Source organism: Emys orbicularis, chromosome 1, assembly GCF_028017835.1.
Source record: "Emys orbicularis isolate rEmyOrb1 chromosome 1, rEmyOrb1.hap1, whole genome shotgun sequence".
NCBI classification, from domain to species: domain Eukaryota; kingdom Metazoa; phylum Chordata; order Testudines; family Emydidae; genus Emys; species Emys orbicularis.
Window position 1 is genome coordinate 113,021,182 of NC_088683.1, and position 27,440 is coordinate 113,048,621.

Consider the following 27,440-nt stretch of genomic DNA (forward strand, 5'->3'; position numbering starts at 1 on the left):
CTGTGACTGCTAGTAGCAAATATCTCTGATGGCTGGTGATGGGGAGGGCTCTGAGTTACCACAGCAAATTCTTTCCCAGATGGTCGATCTTGCCAAAATGCTCAGGGTCCAACTGACTGCCATAGTTTGGGTCAAGAAGGAATTTTCCTCTGAGTCAGATTGACAGAGACCCTTGTGTCTTCCTCTGCAACATGGGACACAAGTCAACTGCAGATTTAAACTAATGTAAATGATGGACTTTCTGTAGCTTGAAGTCTTTAAATCATATTTGATGACTTCAGTAACTCAGCCAGAGGTTATGGGCCTATTACAGGAGCGGATGGGTGAGGTTCTGCAATGTGCAGGATGTCAGACTAGATGATCATGAAGGGTCCCTTCTGAGTCTCTAGCAATATCTGCAGGATAAGTACCAAGGCCCTTAAAATATCCAAATTAAAAAATACCACCAAATGAGAATTTCATTGAGCTGATGTATTAAGATGTGTGAATTAAAAAAAAATAGAGGTTTTCATTCTGAGTGCTGGGCAGCTGTATTTCTTGTATAAAAAGTCCACACTTCTACTATATTTTTTGCTTTAGGGGTTTTTTTGTATTACAAGGAAGACCTATTTCTTCTCCCTTCCACTTGCATGAAATATAAAAACAAAACCCTTTCATTGTAGAAGACTTTAGCAGGATTTTCAAATAGGAAAATTCAATAGGAAAATATTTCCTCCTATTTCCCTTTTTAAAAAAATTTTTTTTTTAAATGGATGCCTTTAAAAATCAGGAAAACAGATCTTGAAATAAAGCACTTAAGTAAAGCATGAACCAGTGCTTACAGAAGCTTGACTCTTAAATGTTAGCTGCTTAAATTTGTTGGCACTTCCAAAAAACGAACTTGGAACATTTCATTACGTTTAACCCAAACAATACCACTTTACAGTGAGCAAATCAAGTGCATGATAGATTGTTGTAAGGTAGAAAGGTCAAGCGTCAAAGGAGTACTGTTCAAAATTCTCTTATGCTATGCAATTGTTCTGGAATGGGAAAATATAATGACGTATTATAATTTAAAAAAAAAACTGAATCTTTTCACATTATCAACAGCAAATTAAAAACTTCAAATTGCTTTTTTTTTTTTAAAAAAAAAAAAAGAAAAAAGCTCAAGTATAGCATGTTAATATAAAGACCTAGTACTTAAATTTCTTGTGCTAGTACTTGCATAAGAACGGCCATACTGGGTCAGACCAAAGGTCCATCTGTCCCAGTATCCTGTCTTCCGACAGTTGCCAATGCCAGATGCTTCAGAGGGAATGAACAGAACAGGTAATCATCAAGTGATCCATCCCCTGTCACCCATTCCCAGCTTCCGGCAAACAGAGGCTAGGGACACCATCCCTGGCTAATAGCCATTGTTGGACCTATCCTCCATGCACTTACCTAGTTCCTTTTTTTTTTAACCCTGTTACAGGCTTGGCCTTCACAACATCCTCTGGCAAAGAGTTCCACAGGTTGACCGTGCGTTGTGTGAAGAAATACTTCCTTTTGTTTGTTTTAAACCTGCTGCCTATGAATTTCATTTGATGACCATTCTTTATATTAACTCTGACCTGAGTTGGGAATGAAGAAGGGAGGGAGATAGTGAGGTAGAGGACAGAGCTGTAATTGATTTGGTTCAAAGTGACAGCGGGTCCCTACTGGCTATCAGGCAACAGAAGTGCTACAAGTTGAGTAGACCCCTTGCATGTTGTTTAACCTACATATCGCAGAATAGGCAGTATCCTGTCGGAGCTGCTAAAATTCAGTGAAACACTAATTCCTTGATTTTAATTAGTCTCTCTCTGGGTTGATTATAATTGGTAGCTTACTTTGTAGTGTTGTGCAATACTGAGCTTCTAGGGTTTTGTTTTTTGGGGATTTTTTTTTGTGGTGGTTTATTTGTTTTTTGTTGTTGTCACAGCTTTGTGTATCGTGATTGGCAACACAGTGCTGTACAGACCCTGGGGACATGCTAACTTCTTGAACATTCCTTGATAAGCCAACGTTTGCTCACAAATGAATTTTCTTGTGCTTCTGTGCATTTTCTAATATTTGCATAGTCTTTTGTTAGCCCAGCAACAGAAATCGTGTATAATTGTTTCAGCTGTGACTTTATCAAGCTCTTTTATGTAGAGGTACTGGCCAAGACTTTTAAGTGACTAGTGATTTTCAGTGATTCAATTTTAGGCTGTCCAATTTGAAACATCTTGAAGAGGCTTGATTTTTTTCCCCAGGGTTCAAGTACATCCCCTCCCTCTCTTCCCCATGTCCACCAGAGGTCAGAGTGTCAATATAAAGAATTCTAGGCATTAGCAAGAGCAATGGAAGTACCTTGTCTTTACGTTAACGTGCTGCACTTTGGCTCTGTTTTCTTCCCAAGATGTCTACATTCTTTACAATATGATAAAGAAGCTACTAAATGCTGTACCAATCCACCATATTGAAAGTGTACTTCTTGCTGTATAAAGAAGGCTTTGAAAAACATCTTTCTTCCACTGAGCAGCTAATCTATTAGCTAAGGGACCGATTTTGATACCCCTCGCTCCTGCTCTTTGATATTTCTGTTCTCCAATGCCCTTCAGTGGCACTTCTCATGGTGAAAGGTGCTGTTCAAAGAGAAGTAATTGTGTCAGAATCTGATCCTGTATTTGTGTACGTTTAGGCTAGTGAGACGTGGATGGGAGGTCGGAGTAAATATGGACTAAAGATGAGCATGGACTGAGGAAAACACTGAAGAACCAACTTAAATCCCATTAGCAAAATCAGTGGGACTAAAGCATGTGCTTGAGAGCTTTTCTGAAGCAGGGACTAAGACAGCAATCAGCATCTATTTTGGGGACTTGATCAAGTATGTAAAGAATGTGAGGCTAAATCTTTTTAGCACAATATGAAACTACTTAAAAATAGCGTGGTGTGCTGAAAGATGTCAGGAGAATGTATTCTATAATGGTATATGGCGCTTAAGTTAAAAATTCACTTAAATCTATCACTCAAACTCTGCTCTTCAAGCTAGTACAGATACTTACTCTTTTTTTTTTTTTTTTTTTTGGTTTTAAGGATTCAAAATGCTCACAAGCTTAAGTATAGGGGTACCATAAAAGATAAAAGAGCAGCACTTCTTTGGTGGTGGTGGTTGTTGAATGGGACAGACTAAAGATCTGTGTCCAGATGCTGCCTGTAAGTAATGGAAAGCTGTGGATTGGAATCCTGTATTTGGAAAGCTGTTTTCTGGGACAGAAATCCAACTCAGAAGCAAAAGGGCTATGTCTTAGAATTCCATGTGTGTTTGTCGCAGAGAAAATGGAAGCCTGAGACTAAGAGTGACTGTTGCCCGTATCTAGAACTGTGAAAAGTCCAGTTTTACACCTGTTGTATTACTTCCTGTTGACAGTTCTAAGCCTTTGTTCAGTAAAACATTCATATAACAGCACTGTACACTTTAGCAATGAAGCTGAATAAAGGGAAATATTTAAAATATGTATTCTGCAGCTAGCTGTCTAAATGTAATAGTTAATCTCTGTTACAATGACTTTACGTAAAGTGGAAGTTCTTAATTCATTGGAAATGTTATGAGTGATTTAAACTATATTTCATAATTTGTTATTACCTGAAGGCAAGGATAAAATTTATATATCTAAAACCACTTAAGCCACAGTATTTTTGGTGACCTGGAGTTTACTGACATTGTGCAGTTTAAATAAAAGAGATTTCATCTGTCATATATTTGTTTCCTTGTGTAGTAAGAAGTTTTTGTTGATCTGTTGGCATCTGGGAGTGGAGCTATATTAAGAAACAGACACGGTTGATATTGTATAATGTTACTCTGCTGACAGATAGTGGATATATTTTAATCAGGTCAAAAAGAGTGGGTGATGGGTAAACTGAATCGCTAGGGTCCGATTATTTAGCTTCTTTCTTTTTTTTTACCCCTAGAACTATACAACGTTAACTTTTAACAAAAACCGCACTGTTTTTTAAAGGCATTTTTTTAAATGCTAGGTTTTTTTCACAAGCGTAACTATTTAGTGGTGGTAAACCATAGGTTCATACCATAATTTTTTTTCTCTGATTTATACTGACAGGAATTATACTGTACAATATTATCTTGTATCTGCACACTTCTCCATTATTAATAGTCCTCTGCCTTTTGCATCTTAGTACAGGGGTTTGCATAAGTTGTGTAGCTGCTTAACCATCTGATTACATAAATCTTTGTGCTTTGGTTATACACTCCAGTATTTAGATAAATGTGTCCACAGCACATCAGGCTGCCCCATTTTCCCTGTTATCCTATGTAACTCCATTCTTCTTGCTATCTCTTTCTGCTGAAGATAATGCAGATTACTTTAAACATTGTTGGTAGTTGAGAGCCTAACTCCCTTATGTCCATAGGGTATGATTTTTTTTATTTTTTTTTTAAGTGCTTAAGTTAGGAGTTTTGATGGTGGCAGCCAATGAAAGCGCATACTTGTAGAGTCACTCTGGTTATTTATTAATGTACAGTGATTACACATCTTGGATTTAACCAAGAGAGCTTGGAGCACTGGGAATTTCATAACTGAGAGCTGAGTGTGGTTGTGTCTACTTGGACAGCCTCCTTGTGCTGTTATTGGAAGAGACCATTCCTTCCTGGAATAATTGAGTTTTTAGAAGAGGCAAAATCCCTTCCCCCCCTCCCCCCCCCGATGGAATCTACTGCCACTAAAGAGGGGGAACTTGTGGGTGCAAGAATCAGGGCCGGCTTTAGGCCGATTCCCAGGAATCGGGCCCCGCGCCTTAGGCACCTCTTAAATTTTTTTTTACTCACCCGGCGGCGGTCCGGGTCTTCGGCAGCACTTCGGCGGCGGGGGGTCCTTCAGTGCCGCGGAAGACCCAGAGTGAGTGAAGGACCCCCTGCCGCCGAAGTGCCACCGAAGACCCAGACTGCCGCTGGGTATTCGAATCGGGCCCCGCAGTTCCTAAAGCCAGCCTTGGCAAGAATCATACACTTTTTTTTTTTTTTTTTTTTTTTTTTTTCTTTGCTCGTGGTCTCCCTAAATAAATTTTCTTCCTTTGACTCTAGGAATCCCACAGGCAGCAGTATTTCTTAAGTCCTCTATTCTATTTAATGATTAGATTCAAATAAGTGGTGTGTTGTTGTTGTGTTTTTTTGTTAGGTGTCTCAGAACTTGGGACTGAAATAATTTAAGGTTTCTGGAGTAGAAAACCATTGGTTTGCAGGTTGAAAGTGTACCCAGTATGCTGTAACTGATGGAGAGAATTAGAACCCACTGACAACCCAAGGAACAAGAAGTTTTCTCCTAAAAACCAAAAATTCCATTCTAGATCTCTTTATTAAAAGCACTTCTCTCAGTCATCTGCAGAGGAATGTCTTTCCAAGTGATAGACAATTAGACGTGCTCATTCATGGATAAGGTTGCCAACTTGTCCATTTTTCAAAACTGGACACTACAGGCTGCCCCCATTGCTCATTCTCCACGCCTCCCACCCCAAATTGCTCACTTCTTCCCCACCCCCAGAACTCACCTGCTGCCTGCAGAGCCAGGCTGGGCAGAGCGGATACAAAGCCTGCCTGCCCACATGGGGCTGGGGGAGCTCTGTCCCTGGAGCGAGGGGCCAGAGAGAGCTGGGGCCCTGGGATGCTGAGAAGGCGGGATGGGCTGTCATGGGCAGTGAGCCCAGCTGCCTGCCTTGCTCCTCAAATGCCACTTGCAGTCCGGATCCCTCCTCCTCTATCATCAGCTGCTCTTCCTGCCCTCCAGGCAGTGGCAAACAATTGTGGTTACTGCAGTAACCAGACTTGTTTGGTGTCTGGTCAGCAGTGCTGACTGGCTGCTGCACAGGTCACCTTTCGAGCGGACTTTCCGGTCGAAAACCGGACACCTGGTAACCCTATTCATGGATTCTCTTAAGTTCCTGTGCCACAGACAATTGACAAACAAGGAGGGCAGTAGTGAGAATCTATTTTAATTCACTTTTTGGAGTCAGTGTAATTCAGTGCCATAAAGAACTGCAGATCAAATCCACAAAACCGAAATCTAAATTTTCATTTATCTAGTGCCCTATGATGATCTGTGTTCTCATCTTGATTTTTATTTCTGGGGTTGCATCTTTTTTACCTGGGACATGCTACTGTATCTTTAAAGATTTTGCAAGCACTTTTCTATGGAAGGGTAACAAAACATCTGCTGGGAGAGAGAACATTTCAGTTAGACATGCTGTAAAAGAACTTTCAGAGAAGGGCTGGGAAGGAAAGATTTCTTCTACTTCACATTTTTCTGAGTTTGTGTATCTTTTGTTTGTTCATACATGCTTTTTGTTTTTGTTTCTGTTATGTTATATAGTCTTATACCAGTGGCTAGAAGCAGATCGCCATGGCAAGAGCTCAGATACTGCAAACAGAACCTCAGGTAAAAAGGGGGTTTAAAAATCAGAACTCCAGGCCCTCTGTGCCTTTTTTATATATATATATATATATATATATATATATATATTCTCCATCTTACAACTTCCCTTGAATCAACTCAAATTAAGGATCAGAATTAAATATTGCACCTTTAGTCTATAACTTAACGTGAATCAATAGCTATTAAATTTTATTCTTTCCCTAAAGCTCTCTTGGCAAATATGCTTCTCTCTTAGAAGAGAAACTTAATTTCCCCTGAAGTCTAGTGGTGGAAATCCTTCCATGTATATGTTCGGTATATTTTGTCAGCTTAGTGACAGAATCTAAACACTTCTTTTATGTGAAGTTACTGTATCAATAGATACTTGATCACAAACTCCAACTCTGCCTAATATGCAGGTATAAAGCAATGTTTTCTAGTGCTGTCTCTGTTCCCACAAATTCCTGCTACAGCGGCTCATATGGGTTGTTGTTTTTTTAGATCTACATTGAAAAATGTGCCTCATTAGATCGCAGGAAATAGCATGTTTGAGGTTAACAATTTAAAACATTCCAGACAGATTGATAGGGCATCTGACTCTCCAAAGAGTTGCTTGTACTCAATTAAATCTGATGTTTACGTATTTCTATCAAACATTGGAGAGTAAGTGTTGCACTGAATATACAACCCCACCTACACACAGGCATCCTGTGGAATAAATTTATTGTATATTTTTAATTTTAGTTCTAGAACTATTTTTCATCTGCCGTGGCCCCATCTAGAACAACTACAAAGCAATAGTCTAATGGTAACAAGAGTATGTGGTGGAGGAGGTGCCCTATAAGTATTCTTCCTGAATATTGAATGGTTAATGGCTTGTCCCTAAATATAATGTTAAGAGGCTATGCACTGCTGTTTTCCAACTACATCCGCTCAGTTGTAAAACCCAGCAATTAACAGCATAGTTGCTCCCTTTCCAAGCATTACTCTTCCCGGCTTCCTCCCTCTGTTCAGCATTCTGTGCACTTAACATCTCATGTAATGTGATACAATTGTCCAGTAGACTTTGGTTCTAAAGTTCATTCTACTGGGAGATAGCACGATCATTAGGAAATGCTGAACCAATTTAATTAAAAATGACAGCTAACGAAAAAGGTTGTCAGCATGATGTGAAGTATTGTGCACGCTCCCAATAGGTCTCTCTAAAGGAGTTAGAAGATATTTTTATTTCAGTAGTCACGTTCCAGAATTTGTAATCAACTACACATAGTTAAAATTCCTCAGGCTACAGGGTGTGGAATGAGGGGACTTTGCCAGTTTAATATGCATCTATGTATGCCTCCTCTAGCTGTGATAGCTAATATTTAAATGTGTTTGTTTAAAATCTCAACACTCCTTGTTTTAGTTTCTGAGCAATCACTCCTGAAATGAGACTGATCATGGATGACAGTCTAAGAACTTTTTGCCCTTTACCCAAGTAATTTTATCCTGCACCCTAAATGGACAATAATATTTTATGTAACAGCTTCATGGAGTCTACTTAACATTCTAAAATTAAATTAACACAGTTTCACTTTATTTAGCAGCAGTGTTCATCACCTAGCCACTCACTTGTAAATCTGAACTAAACTGCATTTAGCAGAAATTTTGTGTGTTTTTAAGCTAAAACTTGCAGCATTATAAGTCCGATATAAGTATTACTAAGTATAATAAAGTATCCATTTACAGTGGAACTTAATCTGACGTATTACCATTGATTAAAATATGCGAGATACTATAAATATTAATCTGATTTACTAACCTAATAGTTTTAAGGGCTAAATTTAGGGCTAGATTGCTAACCTTACTTACACTGAGTAGTGCCTTAGTCTGTGAGTTTGAAGTAAATGGAATCTGTTGTGGAATACTGTGCAATTAATAGCGTTGGTATCTGGCCCCTAGTGATAAGAAGCTGAATTCCATTTGAAAAGTGAAGTCAGGCTCAAATATAGTATATTCTGCTAATTATAGTTTGAAATCTCTCAAGCGAACATCTCTAAAATTTACATGCTAATTCAATTAAATCATAATTCACTTAGTGCCTGAAAATACTGTCAGGTTAGTGTGTCTCTCCATGCTAGGTGTGACTCAGCAGTCCAGTACCACCAATGATGGAAGTTCCTATCATAAAGAGCATTTGTATTCAGATGCTGATCCCTTCATGTTTGCCAAGAAGGTTCTGCTTGCTGTGACTTGCCTTTCCCATTTTCTTTCCAGAGTGGATTTGATTATTGTATCTTTCTGATTCTGTCATATCGTTTTGGTGGGAGTTCTTTTTGTAGGTTGATTAAATGGTGACATTTCACCCTCACAGTAAAGAGCTCTATTAGAAGGCACAACCCCAGACATGCTTCTGCTGTGCCCTCCTCAACTTAATTGAAGTTGCTTATAAATGTCCTTGTTCACAGTCTCTGGTGCCCCAGAACAGCCTTTTGTGGAGGGTGCAATGTTCCATGCTCTGTCTTGCAATTGATCGATCAATGAAAATGATTTTGGTGTGGCTTCTTGTCTTTTTGTCTTGTCGGCTTCCTTCTGTCTTTCAGTTATTGGCTAAGTAAACTGTATATTTTTGTTTGTTAGTTTGTTTTTTTTGCTTTTAAAAAAAATAATGCTATCCTAATAAATTGTAGGCATTGCAGACTTTTGGTAAAGGTAAGTTTTATCTGTGCCATCCATTTTCCTGGGTTATATGGCCTCAACGTCTTCAATTGCTTAGCACTTTTATAGATGCTGACTTTTTGAGAAACTAGGCTTTCATACACACAGAGGGCTTCAAGAAACTCAGGTTTTGTCAGCAAAAATGCTAGGCTTCCTCATCACTATGAACATGTAAACTCTGTAAATACTCACTGAATAGACTGGTTAAAAAATCCTGAACTTTCATCATCAACTTGGTTTGGACAGAGGTAAATTAGTGTTACCCTTCTCACTAGCTTCTGATTATGTTGGACCATTGTGTGCTTCAGATTGTGGAAAGGAGAACTTAAAACAAAAACCCAAAACAAAACCTGTGGGTCACCTTTGCTGTTGAGTCCTTCAGACCTTCATGCAAATCCTCAATGACAGAATCTCTTGTTTATTTCTGAAATAAAATTGATAGCTATATTTGTTTCCATTTGTTGGGTGGGTGATGGTAGCTTGGTAAATCTTTTGCCACCAAAGAAGGAAAGAATATGGGTTTTGTTCTGGCTTTTTGAAGGAGGAGCTCTCTGCAATTATATCCTCCACCTTCCATGAAGGTCCTAGTGTGGCTCTTGCCAGCTGAGGTGTTGAGTCCAAAACTGCACCATTCAATCAGTGCTGTGGTAAGCGTTGTCCAAAATAGGATTTGATAGTGACGCTAGTTGCCTCTACAATAAAAGCCGGGTCAATTGGATTAGGACCAGAGCTCAGATCTGTCTAGTAGGGAGTGCCTGAGGGAAATGAGTATTACACTACATACTGTATTTGTCAGATGGCTTTAAGTAGATAAATAGACACATAGGAAGCCTTCTACCTGTAAAATGCCTTGATAAACTTAGGTATAAGCTGCTTCAGAAGTGCTGTGTATTGCTCTTTGCTCCAGGACTGGCAGATGTCAATGTATCAATGGTTAATTAACATAAACCTCTCAGCTGCGGAATTTGGAGGTACATAACATCTAGTACAGAGTGTATCTTCTGGAGATAAATCCAGCTCTGGCTCTGTTGATGAAATGGTTAGCCACGTGTGGCCTTTTCTTGTAAGTGACAGATCCAATAGCCTTACTAGCAGGATGCTTTTGAGTTACTACTCAGAATCCAAGGAATTTACATATATGGTTCTGCAAGATACAATGGATATTAAAGCTGTCACTTTCTGTAGCACAGATCAGGGAAACACTGGCACAGTGCAGAGAATGGGCTGAAGCTGGCAGATCTCAGAAAGGACCATTTGAGGAAAAAGTAATCTGATCCTGGCTGTGTTAATAAATTGTATATGTGAGCATCAGTTTAATGTGGCTTCTCTTATTCACATGTTTTCATGCCCATCTTCTAAAGGCTCACTCAGTTACATGGGTCAAGAGTCTCTAATTACTTCTACTTGTGGCAAATTTCCTTTATAAAAATGTTTTATACTCTTTCATTGATGACTACTACAGGAAACACTCTATTAAATGTTAGACAAATTTCTCAAAAGATACAGGGACTGATCTTTCAGAGGTGCTACAGACCAGTAGCTCCCATTTTGAGTCAGTGGGAGCTATAAACGTCCAGTACCTCTGAAAATCAGGTCCAAGTTTTTTGGATTAAATTGGCATAAGAATCTGGTCTGTATCTTCTGAATGATTTGGAAATCCTAGTTCAGTGTGGCCCAAGGAATGGAATGTAGATACCTGGATTGCAAGATGTTGTGACCACAGATTTAATACAACTAAATAAGTTTCTATATTCAGAAGTTTTTTCCTCCAGGTATTACTGCTACTTGTAAGCCCAAAAGTTTCTTTCAGCTGGAATTTAATGCAACAGGAAGTTGTAAAACCGACTTCTGCTAGTGGAAAACTGCTGTGGCTCTGTCCTCCATATACCTTACTAGGACAAGATGACCCAATGCAGCGTCGTAACTGGGTATTTTAGCACCCCGGGTGAGCAAACATATTTGCGTCCTTCCCGTTTTTCCGCCCCATTTCCCCACCCCTGTGGCTTTGCACCCTGGGCAGCTGCGCCACTCACCCCGCCCTGGCTATGGCCCAATAGGAGTGAACGCTTTCCTTTCAATAGACCTAGCCAAATGCTGACCATGTGGGGTTCCATTCCTTAACAATGAACAGAAAGCTGCAATACAAGATATCTACAGATTGGGACTGAACTCCAGGTTCGCTTAAGGTTCCTATGACACCCTGCTCCCTGGATTAGTTATTCTGCAAGTGACGTTTCCTCTGTGGTTCTTTTCTGTCTGAGTGGAGACATTTTTCCAGGAGTTAGTTTCTTTGTATATTTTTTCCCCTCCTTTCACTCCCTCTTCAGTCTCATCTGTCTGATGAAATGACGCCACGTGGCTAGATGCAGCATCTCCTTTGCTGGAGGTATTTAGTGCATTGGACAGATGGGATGAAGGGACCTACAAGTGGCTACAGATGTGAAAAAATGTACATTTTTCATTCTCATTAGTTTCTTCAAGATTTTAATAGTACATTTGACAGTGACGATGATTCCAGTGTACTAATAAGTCTGCCAGCAGGAGACTATCGTCCGTCACTTTTGTTGATGGACATGGTTGTAGCCTAACTTGTTAAATCCTTTTTTGTTGTTTTTGTTATAATCCGTCATCATCACAGTGTTCTTTCTACCATCATTCCTTTCTTTTGGGGACCAATTTTGTCACCCAAATTGTGTGCAAAGGACCGATTCTGCCACCTGTACTCCCGCTTATCAGTACCTCATTCCACAAGTAGTGTGGTTAGTTTCAATGGGATTACTGCTGTGTAAAAGTATTACTACATATGAGTCAAATTGGCAGTATACAACCCATTGCAAACAATTTAATTCTACAGATTGTGTTACATACTCCCTAGTATGTGGGGAAAAAATCCACTTGCCTTCAACAGCTTCCATTTTTAAAATTGATCTAGTGGGCTGAGGCCAAACCAATTTAATCTTAAATATTTGACATGAGAATTGCTTGTCTTCTTAATATATTTATTTGTCTGAGATGCATGTACAGTGACTAAGATCATGTAGCATCAGTTCTGGCCATTCACAAGTCTTTGTAAAGTAAACCATATCGGGTGTCTCAGGAGGATAAAGCGCTTAGTGTCCAAATTAAGACACAGCATCATGGGATATTAACTTAAATCACACAAGCACATAAATTGTTGGTTGATACTACACATTAAGAATAAAAATTGGTAGGACTGTTTCAGTGTCAACTTAGAGTGGAAATTCTCTCTCCATTTTTAGTGTGTTAAAATTTCATTTTGTAAAATTCTATGATTCAGTGGATGTTACTCCAAACATCTGCAAACCACTTGTGAACAATAGTTAGTTCTGCTGCAACATGCTATATTAGAGGCAAATTCTCTGCTTTTATGTACTAACATTGCAGGGTAACTTGAAAATAATCTTTTAGCACTTGTGCTATGGACTGTCACATAAACAACTAAATACAGTATTTGTCAAAACTGGAAAATGTTCTGAGCTAGTCTGCTAAACACTTGAATGTTTTTTTTTCACTCCGTCCAACTTAGCTGACACCTTGAATTTCCTGCATGGAGTTTCTACCTCATGCATGCTTTTGCTGGGGATTGGCTTGGCCTGAGAGAGCCCAACGGCAGGCTACCTGGCTCCAGCCAACACCCATCACAGCTTACCTCCAGAACTCCTTCCTCACTCATAAATTTGACTGTTTCATCTGTCATACCTACATCTTCTAAGGCTTTTTCTACACAAATGCAGTAAGTGCAAAACAAAAACTCTGGTGGAAACCTTAATTTCACATTTTTCATTGGAGATCTTGTTTTTCATGGCAAATAGTCCATTTTGTCTGCCAAGAAAAAGTGCTAATGAGAATAATAGAGCAGTATTGATTAACTACTCAAGGTACGTAGGTGCCACTCTGATGGGTGTGCTAGAAATGCCTAATTGGCCACTTGTCTCTGGCATACTCTTAGAATGGAAACTTTCTATGGAATAATGCTTATCCACATTTTTAAAGTCACTTTAAGAGGGGAAGGGCTGTCAAGGAGCCAATTATGACTCCATGATTTTCTGCCTATCCCTTGGGACCACTCCCACTGCTGTCCCTGACAAGTCCTTGTGTCAAGGGTGGGGGAGAGGGAGTTGTAGGAGCCAGTGATGCCAACTCTATTTGGTGGAAATCCCCCACGTTGAAGGGATTTCAAGTTAGGTGTTTGTGTTAAATCTCTGCTTCCTTTTGTGCTGCCAGTGCGGGGCAAATGCAGAACAGCTGCCTCTGAACGTGCCAAGTGGTTGAGTGACAGTAGAGCTATTTGAGAGTTGGCAGCCGCCCTTGGGCCAGTTTCATCAAATCTACAAAAACTTTAAGTGACTGCTTTGCAATCTAGAATCCTGTCTTGACATGTAATTTACACCTCGAATGCTGCATGTGGGAAGAGCTTTTTATTACATGTATCATTTTACTACTTTCCCTTTTACCATTATTTCTTTAAGCTGATTCTACACTATTGTTTTAAGTTAGGTCATTAAGTATTTAATATTTTAATCTTAGTTCTGTTCTGGAGATTCATGTATGGGCCGTCTTAATTATTTAAACATGTTTCTTTCCTTGATACATCTTAAAGGTTCCTTGTACACTTAATCATATTGTTAATTAAATTTCTCTTAGTCTGAGAGAGTCTCTTTAGTATGAATCTAAGTACCTATCTTCAGAGAGTCACTTTATGTAACTAGTTTTCTGAATGTCAAAATATCACTGGACAAATACTGGTTGTCAAGTATACCTTGGAAAATGTGCACACTGCTGCTGCATAGTGCGTTGGTTGAAAAGGACCAAATGGAGATTATTTTGGGGGTGGAGAGAGTGTTCATACAGATTATATGCCTCAAGGTATACAGGGTGCAGCCCTGATTATTGTTGCACCAGAAGGCTTTAAGCTGAATGTAACTCTTTAGCTGTTTGTTGTGGGTATCTTTTTTACCCTGGGTAACATCTCGTCCTTTCTGACAATGAATTTGAGCACCCAAATCTTAAATCTAGATTATACTATCACAGTCCACAATGCCTTCGGAAAAGTCTAAGTGAAAGTAAGTAACTCATGTTTTCATTTCTCTTGTAGGAATAGATAGTCTCCAGTAGAGCTGACTGAAATTAAAAATAATAATTTTTTTCATACAAAAAATTACATTTTTCCAAAACCAAACTTTTTTCATGGACAAACATTCTGTGCATTTTCCCCCCATATTTAAAAACAAACTTACAAAAATGTTTTTTTGTGAAACAAAACATGTTTAACTTTCAGTAACATTTTGATAAATATTTTGAAAACAACACTGAAAAACTTCAAAATGAGTCTTTTTTTTTTTTTTTTTGAACCCTTTGGAATTTAAACAACTTAAACCTATACTTTTTTCCCCACCAAGTTTTAATTTTTCTTTCAGCCCTTGTCTCCCAGATAAGAGAGAAATAGAATATTTACCTCAATATCAGCTGTTGGATGTTTATAGAATCCTAGAAATGTAGGGCTGGAAGGGACCTTGAGAAGCCATCAAATCCAGCCCCTTGTGCTGAGGCAGGACCAAGTAAAGCTAGACCATCCCTGACAAGTGTTTGTCAAACCTGTTTTGAAAAAGACCAATAATGGAGATTCCACAACCTCCCTTGGAAACATATTCCAGTACTTAACTGTTCTTATAATTGGAAAGCTTTTCCTAATATATAACCTAAATCTCACTTGCTGCAAGTTATAAACCCATTACTTGTCCTACCTTCAGTGGACAGAGAATAATTGATCACTGTCTTCTTTATAATAGCCCTTAACATATTTGAAGACTGTTTATCAGGTTCCCCCTCAGTTGTCTTTTCTCAAGACTAAATGTGTCCAGGTTTTTTTTAACCTTTTTTCACAGGTCAGGTTTTTGAAATGGTTTTTATAAGTTTTGTTGCTCTCCTCTGGACTGTTTCCAGTATACTCACACCTTTCCAGGATTGGTCACAGTATTCCCGCTGAGGCCTCACCAGTGGCGAGTAGAGCAGGACAACTACCTCTCGTGTCTTACATATGACATCCCTGTTAATACACCCCAGAATATTAACCTCAATAGCAAGAGGAACTCAAGTGAAATTAGCTGTCAGGTCTTACTGAAATAGCTATAAAAGATTGTAGGTTCAGTTGTCTTGAGGTTTTTCTTCAACAAACTCAAGTAGTAATTCTTAAACTCTAATACAATTTGAATTCAAGGCAATAAATACTAAGTTATGTATTATGTTTGCACGTGCTATTTTTTTCTTGTAATAAAAGTCTTGATCCAAGATAATGAAGGTAAGGTTTTAGTCTCCCAATAAACATGTCTCTTCTGCTTCTCTGAAAGAAGTGAGCCTATTAAAATGAAAATACAATCTGCTTTTTCCATAACTGTGATAATTCAATTGCAAAATAAAATGGCACAGACAAATTATCTTGAAATGACTTTATTTCTGACAAGCTGTTACTTCCTAATCTGTTCCAGGAGAGAACTTTGACCAGAGCCCCTTAAGAAGAACTTTCAAGTCCAAAGTTCTGGCACACTATCCTCAGAATATAGAGTGGAACCCCTTTGATCAAGATGCAGTGAACATGGTATGTATGCTGACTTTCTTCATAACCTCTTTGTTTCTTGATGACTATATTTAAGTCTGGAACAGCGCTCTCATTTATTAAAGCAGCACGCATAATATGGAGAATGCTGGCCAACAAAGAATTTGAGAAGTAACTTGCTAAAGATGCAAAAACTAATAGTCAGAATTTTTTTAAGTACTTCAGAAGTGAGAATCCTGCCAAACAGGCAGTGGGGCCAGTAGCAGTAGCATAGCTAGGGTGGGGAGCAGGGGGAGCGGCAATCTGGAGACTGGTGAGCCTAACTTCAATACCGGGCAAATTGGTAGAAACTGTAGTAAAGAACAAAATTATCAGACACCTAAATGAACACGATTTGTTGGGGAAGAGTCAACACTGCTTTTGTAAAGGGAAATGATGCCTCACCAATCTATTAGGATTCTTCGAGGGGGTCAACAAATATGGGTGATAGCATACTTGGATTTTTGGAAAGCCTTTGACAAGGACCCTCACCAAAGGCTTCTAAGAAAACTAAGTAGTCATGGGATAACAGGGAATGTCTGCTCATGGATCAGTAACAGGTTAAAAGAGAAAACAAAGGGAATAAGTGGTCAGATTTCACAATGGAAAAAGGTAAATACTAGGGTCCCCCAAAGATCTGTACTGGGACCAGTGCTGTCCAACCTGATCATAAATGATCTGGAAAAGGGATAAACCATGAAGTGGCAAAGTTTATAGATGATACAGTTATTCAAGATAGTTAAGTCCAAAGCTGACTGCAAAGAGTTACAAAGGGATCTCACAAAACTGGGTGACTGGGCAACAAAATGGCAGATGAAATTCAACATTGATAAGTGCAAAGTAATGCACATGGGGGGAAAAATAGTCCCAACTATATATATAAAATAGTGGGGTCTATATTAACTGTTACCACTCAAAAAATAGATCTTGGAGTCATCGTGGCTAGTTCTCTGGAAACTTCAGCTCAATGTGCCGCCTCAAAATAGCGAACAGAATGTTTGGAATCATTAGGAAAGGGATAGAAATAAGACTCTTAATTCAACATTCAAAGTTGACCATTTTTTTCCCCTGAGACTACCTAAAAGATTAAGAGGGATCATTGAAAATTCCCCAAATAATTTGGTACTCCAAGGATTTCTCCACGGTGATCAAAGCTCTGTAAGATGCTATTGGTAAAGCCTTCATATAGAAATAGGCTTTGATAAGAACTAGGAATTTTTTTTTTATTTGAAGCAAGCTTTCTTGTGAAAAGATGTGTCCTGTCGTAAAAATACAAAAATGTTACTAGGGTGTAGGATAGCAGAAAATGGCTGCAACTAGGGCTTTCTGAGGCTGAATGTTTGAAGGGCAGAATTGTGAAGCAGTATCCTGCAGAGATGTGTCTAATTAACTCTTTTATTGTTGCTTACTGGTATCGGTTGTGCCTGCTAAAGTTAAGCTTCTGGAATGCTACTAGTAGCAGTGCATTCATCTATTTGCTTTGTCCCATACCTCCTCCCTGTCTTTTTTTTTTTTTTTTTTTTTTTTGGAGGGGGTGGGGCGGGGGGGTGGGGGAAGTAACTTAACATGTGAGTACCATGGTAGCAGTATCACCAATGCCAGCCATTCAAAAACCATGAGTGAGGCCACAAATTCATGAGATTGAGCCTTTAAACTACACTTGGTTCTCTGGAAACTTCAGCTGAATGTGCAGCCTCAAAATGGCTAAGGGAATGTTGGGAACCATTAGGAAAAGGATAGAAATAAGATAGAAAATGTAATTCCACTAAATAAATCCATGGTTCGGCCACATCTTGAATACTGTGTCCGGTTCTGGTTGCCCACGAGAGATTAAAAAGTGAAGTGCTGTTCAGCTTAGAAAAGAAATGTCTGGGTATGATAGAGGTCTATAAAACCATGAATAGTGTGCAAAAAAGTGTTTGCACTTTCACACAATACAAAAACCAGGGGTCACTTGATGCAATTAACAGGCACAAGGTTTAATAAAAACAAGAGTTCTTTTTCACTCAGCGCACGATTACCCCGTGGAACTCATTGCCATGGGATGTTGTGATGCCAAAAGTATAACTGGTCTCAAAAAAGAACTGGATAAATTCATGGAGGATGGGGTCCATCAATGGCTATTAGCCAAGATGGTCAGGGATGTAACCCCATGCTGAGAGGAACCCTAAACCTCTGCCAGAAGCTGGGAGGGGAATACAGGTATATCACTCCAATTGCCCTGTTCTGCTCACTTCCCCTGAAGCTCTGGTAACAGCCACTGTTGGAAGACAGGATACTGGGCAAGATGGACCAGTGGTCTGGCCCACTATGACTGTTACGTTCTTGTTGATATACAGTGGTTTAATACTTTTGTTGGGACTGGATGGGCTCGTTAAGTATGCTAATTGATGTGCCACAGAGGAAGGAGATCTCAAAAATCTATTAATATTTCTTTAAAAACAAGAGTGAAATAGAACCTTTGAGGGAGAGATACTAATTTTAAACTAGTATCCAAGATGATTAGTATGTGAGGAAACTAGTTTGCCCTACAGTGCAGTGAACCGTCAGAAGGAAACTTCTTCATCCACATTACATATTAGCAAGGGGGGGAAGTCTTAGAGAGAAATGATCTAAAATTGGGGGGAGGGATAGCTCAGTGGTTTGAACATTGGCCTGCTAAACTCAGGGTTGTGAGTTCAATTCTTGAGGGGGCCACTTAGGGATCTGGGGCAAAATCAGTACTTAGTCCTGCTAGTGAAGGGGGCTGGACTCAGTGTCCTTTCAGGGTCCCTTCCAGTTCTATGAGATAGGTATATCTCCATATATTATATTTTATTATTATTATAACACCATAAAAATGACTGGCTTTCCAGATGGACTACATGCAAATATTACTTTATTTAAAAAAAGGTAAGAAGCAAATTCTTAATAAAGGGAGAAGAATATGGTGAAATGGCATATGTCAGCCAAGTGGAGGGGAGGAATCCTTCCTAAAAGGCTGTATGGTAGGAGTGTTGCAGCCAATAGAATGTTAGAATTCTTAATGGCATCTTGTCACAGGGCGCACCACTCACCGCCGGGCTGGCGCCGCCTCCTGGTACTCTCTGGGGATTAGCTTGAGCTGTTTCCAGGTCCTGGGGTTTTAAGAAAAATACCAAGTATGTAAGATTCATGATAAAAATCACAGGAGTTGTCAACACTGATACCATGCTAGCAACTGTCACTGTTAATACTAAGCATATACAGACAGACATGAGACTAATGATGCTACATTAGTCATCTTGCACATGGTATGTGGATTTCAATATCTGCTCAGCTCCAAAATGCCAAGCAATGGGAACAGTGCAATATTTACAGTAGGTCTCTGCAATATCTTGCATCTGCATTAGATTGAAGGAGTCAGGACAGTTAGTGTAGTAAGACCTAAGCTACTGCATAGGCTGCTTCTGCCAGCCAATTTAGAGGAGAGGTTGTTAATCATCTCTGAGTAAGCAAAATATGCAAGAAGAGGCAATGAAAAATATTATCAGAATATAATGGGTATTCATGAGAAAGCTGTGATGGTGCTAGTGTACAAAAATAGAATAAAAATTATGTAGACTGATACAATCTCCTTATAAGAGCCTGGTTAAAACAAAATAATTGTACAAAACAATCTTCTGGAAAAAGATTACACATTTCAGAGCACATTTACCACACATTATATGTTCTGACAAAAGCAGCAGTATTTACAAATAGTAGGAATACTTGCTTTCATCTTATGCTTTGAAAAACTTTATCATTATTTTGACCCAAAATGTCACTTAAAGTAATATTTTTTCCTCCTCCTAATCACTTGAGCCAATTATTGGCTTTCTTGATCTCTTCTTTTGTTTTGTCACCCTTTGCCTCTGTCTGCTTTATATAAGCTGCCAGAGGCAATGTCCTTAGAGGAGAAAATGCACAAGTCTTTAAAGGTTAATCTGTGAGAGTATTCTGTTGCTGTATGCTTAAGGAATTACAAATGCTTTAGGAAAATCATTTTAAAAAAAACAAAAGCAAAAAACCAAACACTCCATAACTATACCATTCTGCATCGGGCAAACTTTTTGGCCCGAGAGCCACATCTGGGTATGGAAATTGTATGGCGGGCCATACATGCTCACAGAATTGGGGGGGGTGAGGGGGGGAGAGTTTTATGGGAGGGCTCTGGGGTGGGGCTAGGGATGAGGGTTTGGGGGTGCAGGAGCGTGCTCCAGGCTGGGACGGAGGGGTTTGGAGGGCAGGAGGGGGATCAGGCCTGGGGCAGGGGGTTGGGGCACAGGAGGGAGTCAGGGTGGCAGGCTCCGGGTGGCACTTACCTGAAGCAGCTCCCAAGCAGCATGTCCCCCTCCGGCTCCTACATGGAGGCACAGCAAGGTGGCTCTGCGCGCTGCCCTGTCCGCAGGGACTGCCTCCACAGCTCCCATTGGCTGCTGTTCCCAGCCAATGGAAGCTGCGGGAGGTGGCGCTTGGGGTGGGAGCAGCTTGCAGATCACCCGGCTGCCCCTACGCATAGGAGCTGGAGAGGGGACATGCCGCTGCTTCTGGGAACTGTGCAGAGTAGAGCAAGACCCCAACCCCGCTCCCCGGCTGGAGCGCCGGAACAGGGCAAGCCCCAGACGCCACTTCCCGTCGGGAGGTCAAGGGCCGGATTAAAACGTCTGGAGGGCCGGATGTGGCCCCTGGGCCGTAGTTTGCCCACCTCTGCTTTAGATCAAGTTTCCTTTCCCGTATTGAATAGTAAAGACATTACTTGCATTCAAATAATAAATACCCTTTGTTTTTTCCATATTCACTGCTTCCTGTGTTTATCCCCACCTAAAGTCATAATCTTCTAGTACTTCCTCAGCATCCAGTTTTGATGTTACAATCTGGTTGTTTTCAGGCTGAAGTTTTAAGTACAGACGACTGAAAACTTAAGTACCTTGCTGAACTGGGCCCAAAAATAGGAGTTGTATTTCTTAAGTACATGTATAGCTCCACTGAAGACAGTGGGCCTCCGGGCATGTTTAAAGTTACACATGTGCTAAAGTACCTTGCTTAACTGGGGCCTTAATGTAAGTATCCTTAATAACAAAAAGGAAAACAGAATGAAAGGCAGAATCACTTCTAAATTATTTCAGTAACAATAGGTACATTAAAAATGCTTATACAGATGGCAGAATTTATTTGAAAACCAAGAACACGTCCATGGTGCTTTAATTTTAGATTCTTGCATTTTTGTACAGACCTGCAATGAAGATGACGTTAGACTCCCAGAGAAGAAAGTAAAGTTGTTCTGCCATATATAGTCTGTTCACATGTCGTTGGCAGATCTTTAAACAAAGTACTTTTATTGAATGTATTTGTAAACGTACATTGAAGTAATTACATGGTTACAGCCCTGTTCATGTATATGGAAAAGCTGTGCTTGGAAAGGAGTAGTGAGAAGCAAAGCTTTCCCTAGACAGCTTCCCTTTATCTTGTGGTGGCTTGTCTCTGGTACACCAGTCATAAGGGTGTATTCCCATAGCACTGACATATCCATCTGTCAGCTGCACCTTGTTGACTGGATGATGTTGCATTAAAACAATCTTAAAGCTCTGCCTTTTGAATGGAAATACTTATGTAGGGACAGAAGGCCTTAATTTCTTAAGGTTAAAGAAAACTTCTGGCATACACACAACCCAAGGTAGTTTCTCATGCCATTGAAGAAAAAGCAGGTCCATATTTCTTGGCCAAATTCTATAAATTGCAGATAATCTCTGGCTTTCTTCTATTTTTTTTCCAGTCCATTTTCTTTTGGAACAAGCGAAAGTGTGATCTCTTTTGGGGCCGCAATATTTTTCTCTTCCAGGGGCTCCACTATCATATGAAGTTCAGAGGGTCAGAGTTCTTGCCCATTATGGGTTCAGTCAACCGTAGCTTGATAAGTGCTGGATAAAATGTTCTGTTGGCTATTTTTATAGTTTCCCTTAGTACAGTAGAACCTCAGGGTTATGAACACCAGAGTTATTAATTGACCAGTCAACCATGCACCTCATTTGGAACTGGAAGTATGCAATCAGGCAGCTGAGACCAAAAAAAACCCAACACAATACTGTACAATATTTGCAAATGTAAACTACTTTTTAAAAAAAGGGGGGGGGGGTTAAAAAGATTTGACAAGGTAAGGAAATTGTTTCTGTGCTTGTTTCGTTTAAATTAAGATAGTTTAAAAGCAGCATTTTTCTTCTGCATAGTAAAGTTTCAAAGCTGTATTAAAGTCCGTGTTCAGTTGTAAATAGGGCTGTCAAGCGATTAATCACACTGTTAATAATAGAATACCATTTATTTAAATATTTTTGGATGTTTTCTACATTTTCAAATATATTGATTTCAATTACAACACAGAATACAAAGTGTACAGTATTCACTTTATGTTTATTTTTGATTACAAGTATTTGCTCTGTAAAAAAACAAAAGAAATAGTATTTTTCAATTCACCTAATACAAGTACTGTAGTGCAATCTCTTTATCATGAAAGTTGAACTTACAAATGTAGAATTATGTACTAAAAACCTGCATTCAAAAATAAAACAATGCAAAATTTTAGAGCCTGCAAGTCCACTCAGTCCTACTTCTTGTTCAGTCAATCGCTCAGACAAACAAGTTTGTTTACATTTGCAGGAGATAATGCTGCCTGCTTCTTGTTTACAATGTCACCTGAAAGTGAGAACAGGCATTCGCATGGCACTGCTGTGACTGGCGTCACAAGATATTTACGTGCCAGATGTGCTAAAGATTCATATATTCCTTCATGCTTCAACCACCATTCCAGGGGATGTGCATCCATGCTGATGACAGGTTCTGCTCGATAACAATCCAAAGCAGTGTAGACCAACGCATGTTCGTTTTCATTATCTGAGGCCTTGGCTACACTTGCAGATGTACAACGCTGTGAGTTAAACCTGACTTCGTGCAGCTGAGTAGGGAAAGCACTGCAGTCTGTCCACACTGACAGCTGCCCAGCGCACTGTCATGGCCACATTTGCCGCAATTGCAGCGCTATTGGGAGCGGTGCATTATGGGCAGCTATCCCACAGAGCACCTCTTCCCATTCTGGCACCGTGGGTTGTGGGAAGGGGGCGTAGGTGCGGGGCATTCTGGGTCCTGTCCCAACGCCCCATGATGCATCGCTTCGCATCCCAGAAATCCCTTTGTTTCCGTCCACCTTTGGCGCCATCTTTCAACGGTTTCTGTGCAGCGCGATCTGTCTGCGGGAAATGGAGCCCAAACTGCTGAGGTGTATGCTGACTTATCTCGCCAGCATGTCACGTTTGGCTGTCGAACTATTCCTTAAGATCCAAAGTGAGAGTGAGGAGTCAGACGATGCTATCGAGCCGCGTAACGCGTACGACACGAAATTGCTTGTGGCATTCACGGACATGCTCAGCACCATGGAACGCCGCCTTTGGGCTCGGGAAACAAGCACCGAGTGGTGGGATCACATCGTCATGGAAGTCTGGGATGACGAGCAGTGGCTGCAGAACTTTCAGATGAGAAAAGCCACTTTCATGGGACTGTGTGAGGAGCTCGCCCCCACCCTGCGGCGCAAGGACACGAGATTGAGAGCTGCCCTGCCAGTGGAGAAGCGGGTGGCTATTGCAATCTGGAAGCTGGCAACTCCAGACAGCTACTGGTCGCAAACCAGTTTGGAGTGGGAAAGTCGACCGTTGGAATTGTGTTGATGCAAGTTTGCAAGGCCATTAATCGCATCCTACTCAGAAGAACCGTGACTCTGGGTAACGTGCAGGAAATAGTGGATGGCTTTGCACAAATGGGGTTCCCTAACTGTGGAGGGGCGATAGATGGGACGCACATTCCTATTTTGGCACCACCCCACCTAGGATCCGAGTACGTTAATCGGAAGGGGTATTTCTCTATGGTTCTCCAGGCGCTTGTGGATCACCGTGGGCGTTTCATTGACATCAACACAGGCTGGCCTGGAAAGGTGCATGACGCACGCATCTTTCGGAACACTTGGCTCTTCAGGAAGATGCAGGCTGGGACTTTTTTCCCAGAGCGGAAGATCACGGTAGGGGAAGTTGAAATGCCCATTGTGATCCTTGGAGATCCCGCTTACCCGTTAATGCCGTGGCTCATGAAACCCTACACAGGGAGCCTTGACAGCAGCAAAGAACGGTTCAACTACAGGCTGAGCCGGTGCCGAATGACTGTGGAGTGTGCCTTTGGCCGTTTAAAGGCCCGCTGGCGATCTCTGTATGGGAAGCTGGACTTGGCCAAAAACAGCATCCCTGCGGTTATATCCGCATGCTGTGCCCTCCATAATATTTGTGAAGGGAAGGGTGAAAGCTTCACTCAAGCATGGACCTCTGAGGTTCAACACCTGGAGGCTGAATTTGCACAGCCAGAGAGCAGGGCTATTACAGGGGCCCAGCGCGGGGCTGCAAGGATTAGGGATGCCTTGAGGGAGCAATTTGAGGCTGAAAACCAGCAGTAATATCTGGTGCCCTGCACAGGAGTGAAGTGCAGTAGTTCCAATCTTTAGGAATCAGTGTTTGCTAAGCAGACAAGCAGACTTGCAGTGCCTGTTTATTTCCTGGGCTAAGGAGTCTTTTACTTTATGCAATAATAAAGAATGTTTTCAAAGCCAAAGAATCCATTTATTGAAAAGAAACAAGGGGGTGGAGTGGGGAACGGTACAATCACAGATTCGCGTATGTCCTGTCTGGTGTGCTGCGCAGTGAGTGCTGCACTTCAGGACAGCTATACTGCATGGTGATGGGGGTTGAGTGCAGAGGGTAAGGGTCGTGGTTTTCAGGGCTGGGTGGTGAAGATACTGGTGTTGGAGGCAGCGGGTGGCATGAAGAACACGGAAGTTGGGGAAAGTGGGTTGGAGGTGACAGTGGGGCACAACGGACAGAGTTTTGGGACAAGGGCTGTACGGGGGGGTGTGGCGTTTGCGGTACTGCTCCTCTTTCTGCATGGCTACGAGCTCCTGGATAGCGTCTCTTGGCACTCCAGGATGCTTATGAGCCGATCAGTGCTTTGCTGCCGGTGCGCTGCATTTTCCTGGCGGATCCTGCTTTCTCTCTCCCTCCAGTTCTGTGCTTTCTCATTCTCTTTAATAGATTGCCGCATCACTTCTTGCAGCATGTCGTCTTGGCTTTTTCGCGGTCTCTTCCTGAGTCTTTGCAGCCTCTGAGCAGGCGATCAGAGGGACGGCTGAGGTCTCAAGGTTGATGCAGCTGTATAGGCAAAATGCAACATTTAACAGAGGCAGCATTGTTTATACCAGACAGAGTAAGGATTCCCCCCGCACTTAAGGAGTAGAAAACACACAGGGTCTACACAATAGCATAATTTTCCCGTCCAAAACAGAGCGCACACATCCCACGGGAGCCTCAAAATGGTGAGTAAGGGGGACTGATTGTTTCAGGGTTGCACTGTCCTCTGGGTTTCTGTGCCTTGGGGAGAGCCAACAGCTTCAGGGGGCACCTACACTGAACACTGTCCCAACATTTTCCACAGGAGTTCGTCCTGGAAGATATCTCGCTGCTGAGGGTGAACTGGGAAGCAAGGGAGGGTCTTCTATTGCAATGCGGCTGCCGCCCTGGCCCATATGCTGCTTGCCTGTGTGCAGCAATGGTCCCCCCGCCCCTCGCGGCACAGTGGCGCGGACACGTTAGCCTGGTTGGGACAAGGACCACAGTGGCTCTCCCGATAAACCTGCGCAAGCGCATTGCACACGTTCTGGATGAGACATTTGAGGAGATTACCGAGGCCGATTACCGCGATGTGATAAACCAAATCAATGCACTATTCCACATCTAGGCATGCATGCCTAACCCTCCTCTCTCAAAGAGCCCGCACCGAAAAAATTCCTTCCCCCCCCCCAAAAAAAACCGCTTACCGGGAACCTGCTCTTCTGTTTGTCCTCCACCAAGTACCGGCCGTTGCGACTGGCTACCTTCCTCCTGGCTCGAGAAGAGCTCCTGGCTGCATGGCTCCAGGGATTCCAGGGTGTCTCCATCCGGCCCACCAACATCACTCCCGTTTTCCTCCTCCTCCTCTTCCTTCCCTCTCCTCCCCCCCCAGCTCTGAAGTGTCCATGGTGGTGCTCGGAGTGGAGGTGGGATTAACCCCAAGTATCGCATCCAGCTCTTTGTAGAATCGGCAGGTCGCTGGGGGAGCACCCGAGTGGCCATTTGCGTTGCGGGCTTTGCGGTAGGCACTCCGCAGCTCCTTCACTTTAATCCTGCACTGCAGGGCGTCCCGGTCATGGCCCCTTTCCATCATGTCCTTTGATACCTTCCCGAAGGTATCGTAATTCCTACGGCTGGAGCGCAGCTGGGACTGTACAGCTTCCTCCCCCCAAACACTGATGAGGTCCAGCAACTCGCCATTGCTCCATGCTGGGACTCGCTTGGCGCATGGCGGCATGGTCACCTGGAAAGATTCGCTGTTAGCACTCCACGCCATGCTGGGCTGAGCAAACAGGAAGGGGATTTTTAAAATTCCCGGGAAATGTAAAGGGTGGGTCACATGGTTGGTTACCTGAGGCCAGGGCAGTAGAGTTTGAACTGATGACCAGAGTGGCTAGAACAGGCATTGTGGGATACTGCCGAATAATTCTGGAGGCCATTCACAGCGCATTGGGCGGCCACACTGGCGCCGCAGCGCTGCAGCGGCAGCGCAATACTCGCTATTCCTCTCGGAGAGGTGGAGTACATGCAGCGCTGCAACCACGGAGATACAGTGCTGCAAATGCCTTGCCAGTGTGGACGGGGAGTGAGTTACAGCGCTGGGGGCGGCTTTACAGCGCTGTAACTCACAAGTGTAGCTAAGTCAGATGCCACCAGAAGAAGGTTGATTTTCCTTTTTGATGGTTCGGGTTCTGTAGTTTCTGCATCGGAGTGTTGCTCTTTTAAGACTTCTGAAAGCATGCGCCACACCTCGCCCCTCTCAGATTTTGAAAGGCACTTCAGATTCTTAATTCTTGCGTCAAGTGCTGTAGCTATCTTTAGCAATCTCACATTGGTACCGTCTTTGCGTTTTGTGTAATCTGCAGTGAAAGTGTTCTTAAAATGAACAACATGTTTTGGGTAATCATCCGAGACTGCTATGAACATGAAATATATGGCAGAATGCAGGTAAAACAGAGCAGGAGACCTACAACTCTCCCCTAAGGAGTTCAGTCACAAATGTAGTTAATGCAATTTTTTTTTTTTTTAAATGAGCGTCATCAACATGGAAGCATGTCCTCTGGAATGGTGGCCGAAGTATGAAGGGGCATTTATGGCATGTAAATAATACCTTGCAGTGCCAGCTACAAAAAAGCCATGCAAATGCCTGTTCTCACTTTCTGGTGACATTGTAAATAAGAAGCAGTCAGCATTATCTCCTGTAAGTGCAAACAAATGTGTTTCTTAGTGATTGGCTGAACAAGAAGTAGGACTGAGTGGACTTGTAGGTGCTGAAGTTTTAAATTGTTTTATTTTTGAGTGCAGTTATGTAACAACAAAAAATCTGAATTTGTAAATTGCACTTCCACGACAAAGATTGCACTGCAGAACTTGTATGAGGTGAATTGAAAAATACTATTTCTTTTGTGTATCATTTTTACAGTGCAAATATTTGTAATCAGAAATATACACTTTGATTTTCATATATATTGTATTTTGTGTTGTAATTTAAATGTAGAAAAACGTCCAAAATATTTAATACATTTCAATTGG

General features: G+C 41.5%; 1 protein-coding gene across 2 annotated transcripts in view; it reads left to right on the forward strand.

Moving 5' to 3' along the window:
* DENND5B (DENN domain containing 5B) overlaps positions 1-27,440 on the forward strand; it is a 183,465-nt gene that overhangs the window by 84,022 nt on the left and 72,003 nt on the right. The window contains exons 2-3 of one of the 2 annotated variants that reach the window (XM_065401374.1): positions 6,366-6,431; positions 15,611-15,720. In XM_065401374.1, the coding sequence (XP_065257446.1) occupies positions 6,366-6,431; positions 15,611-15,720 (176 nt within the window). The remainder of the gene's footprint in view (positions 1-6,365; positions 6,432-15,610; positions 15,721-27,440) is intronic. The other variant, XM_065401381.1, reaches the window with a different exon arrangement.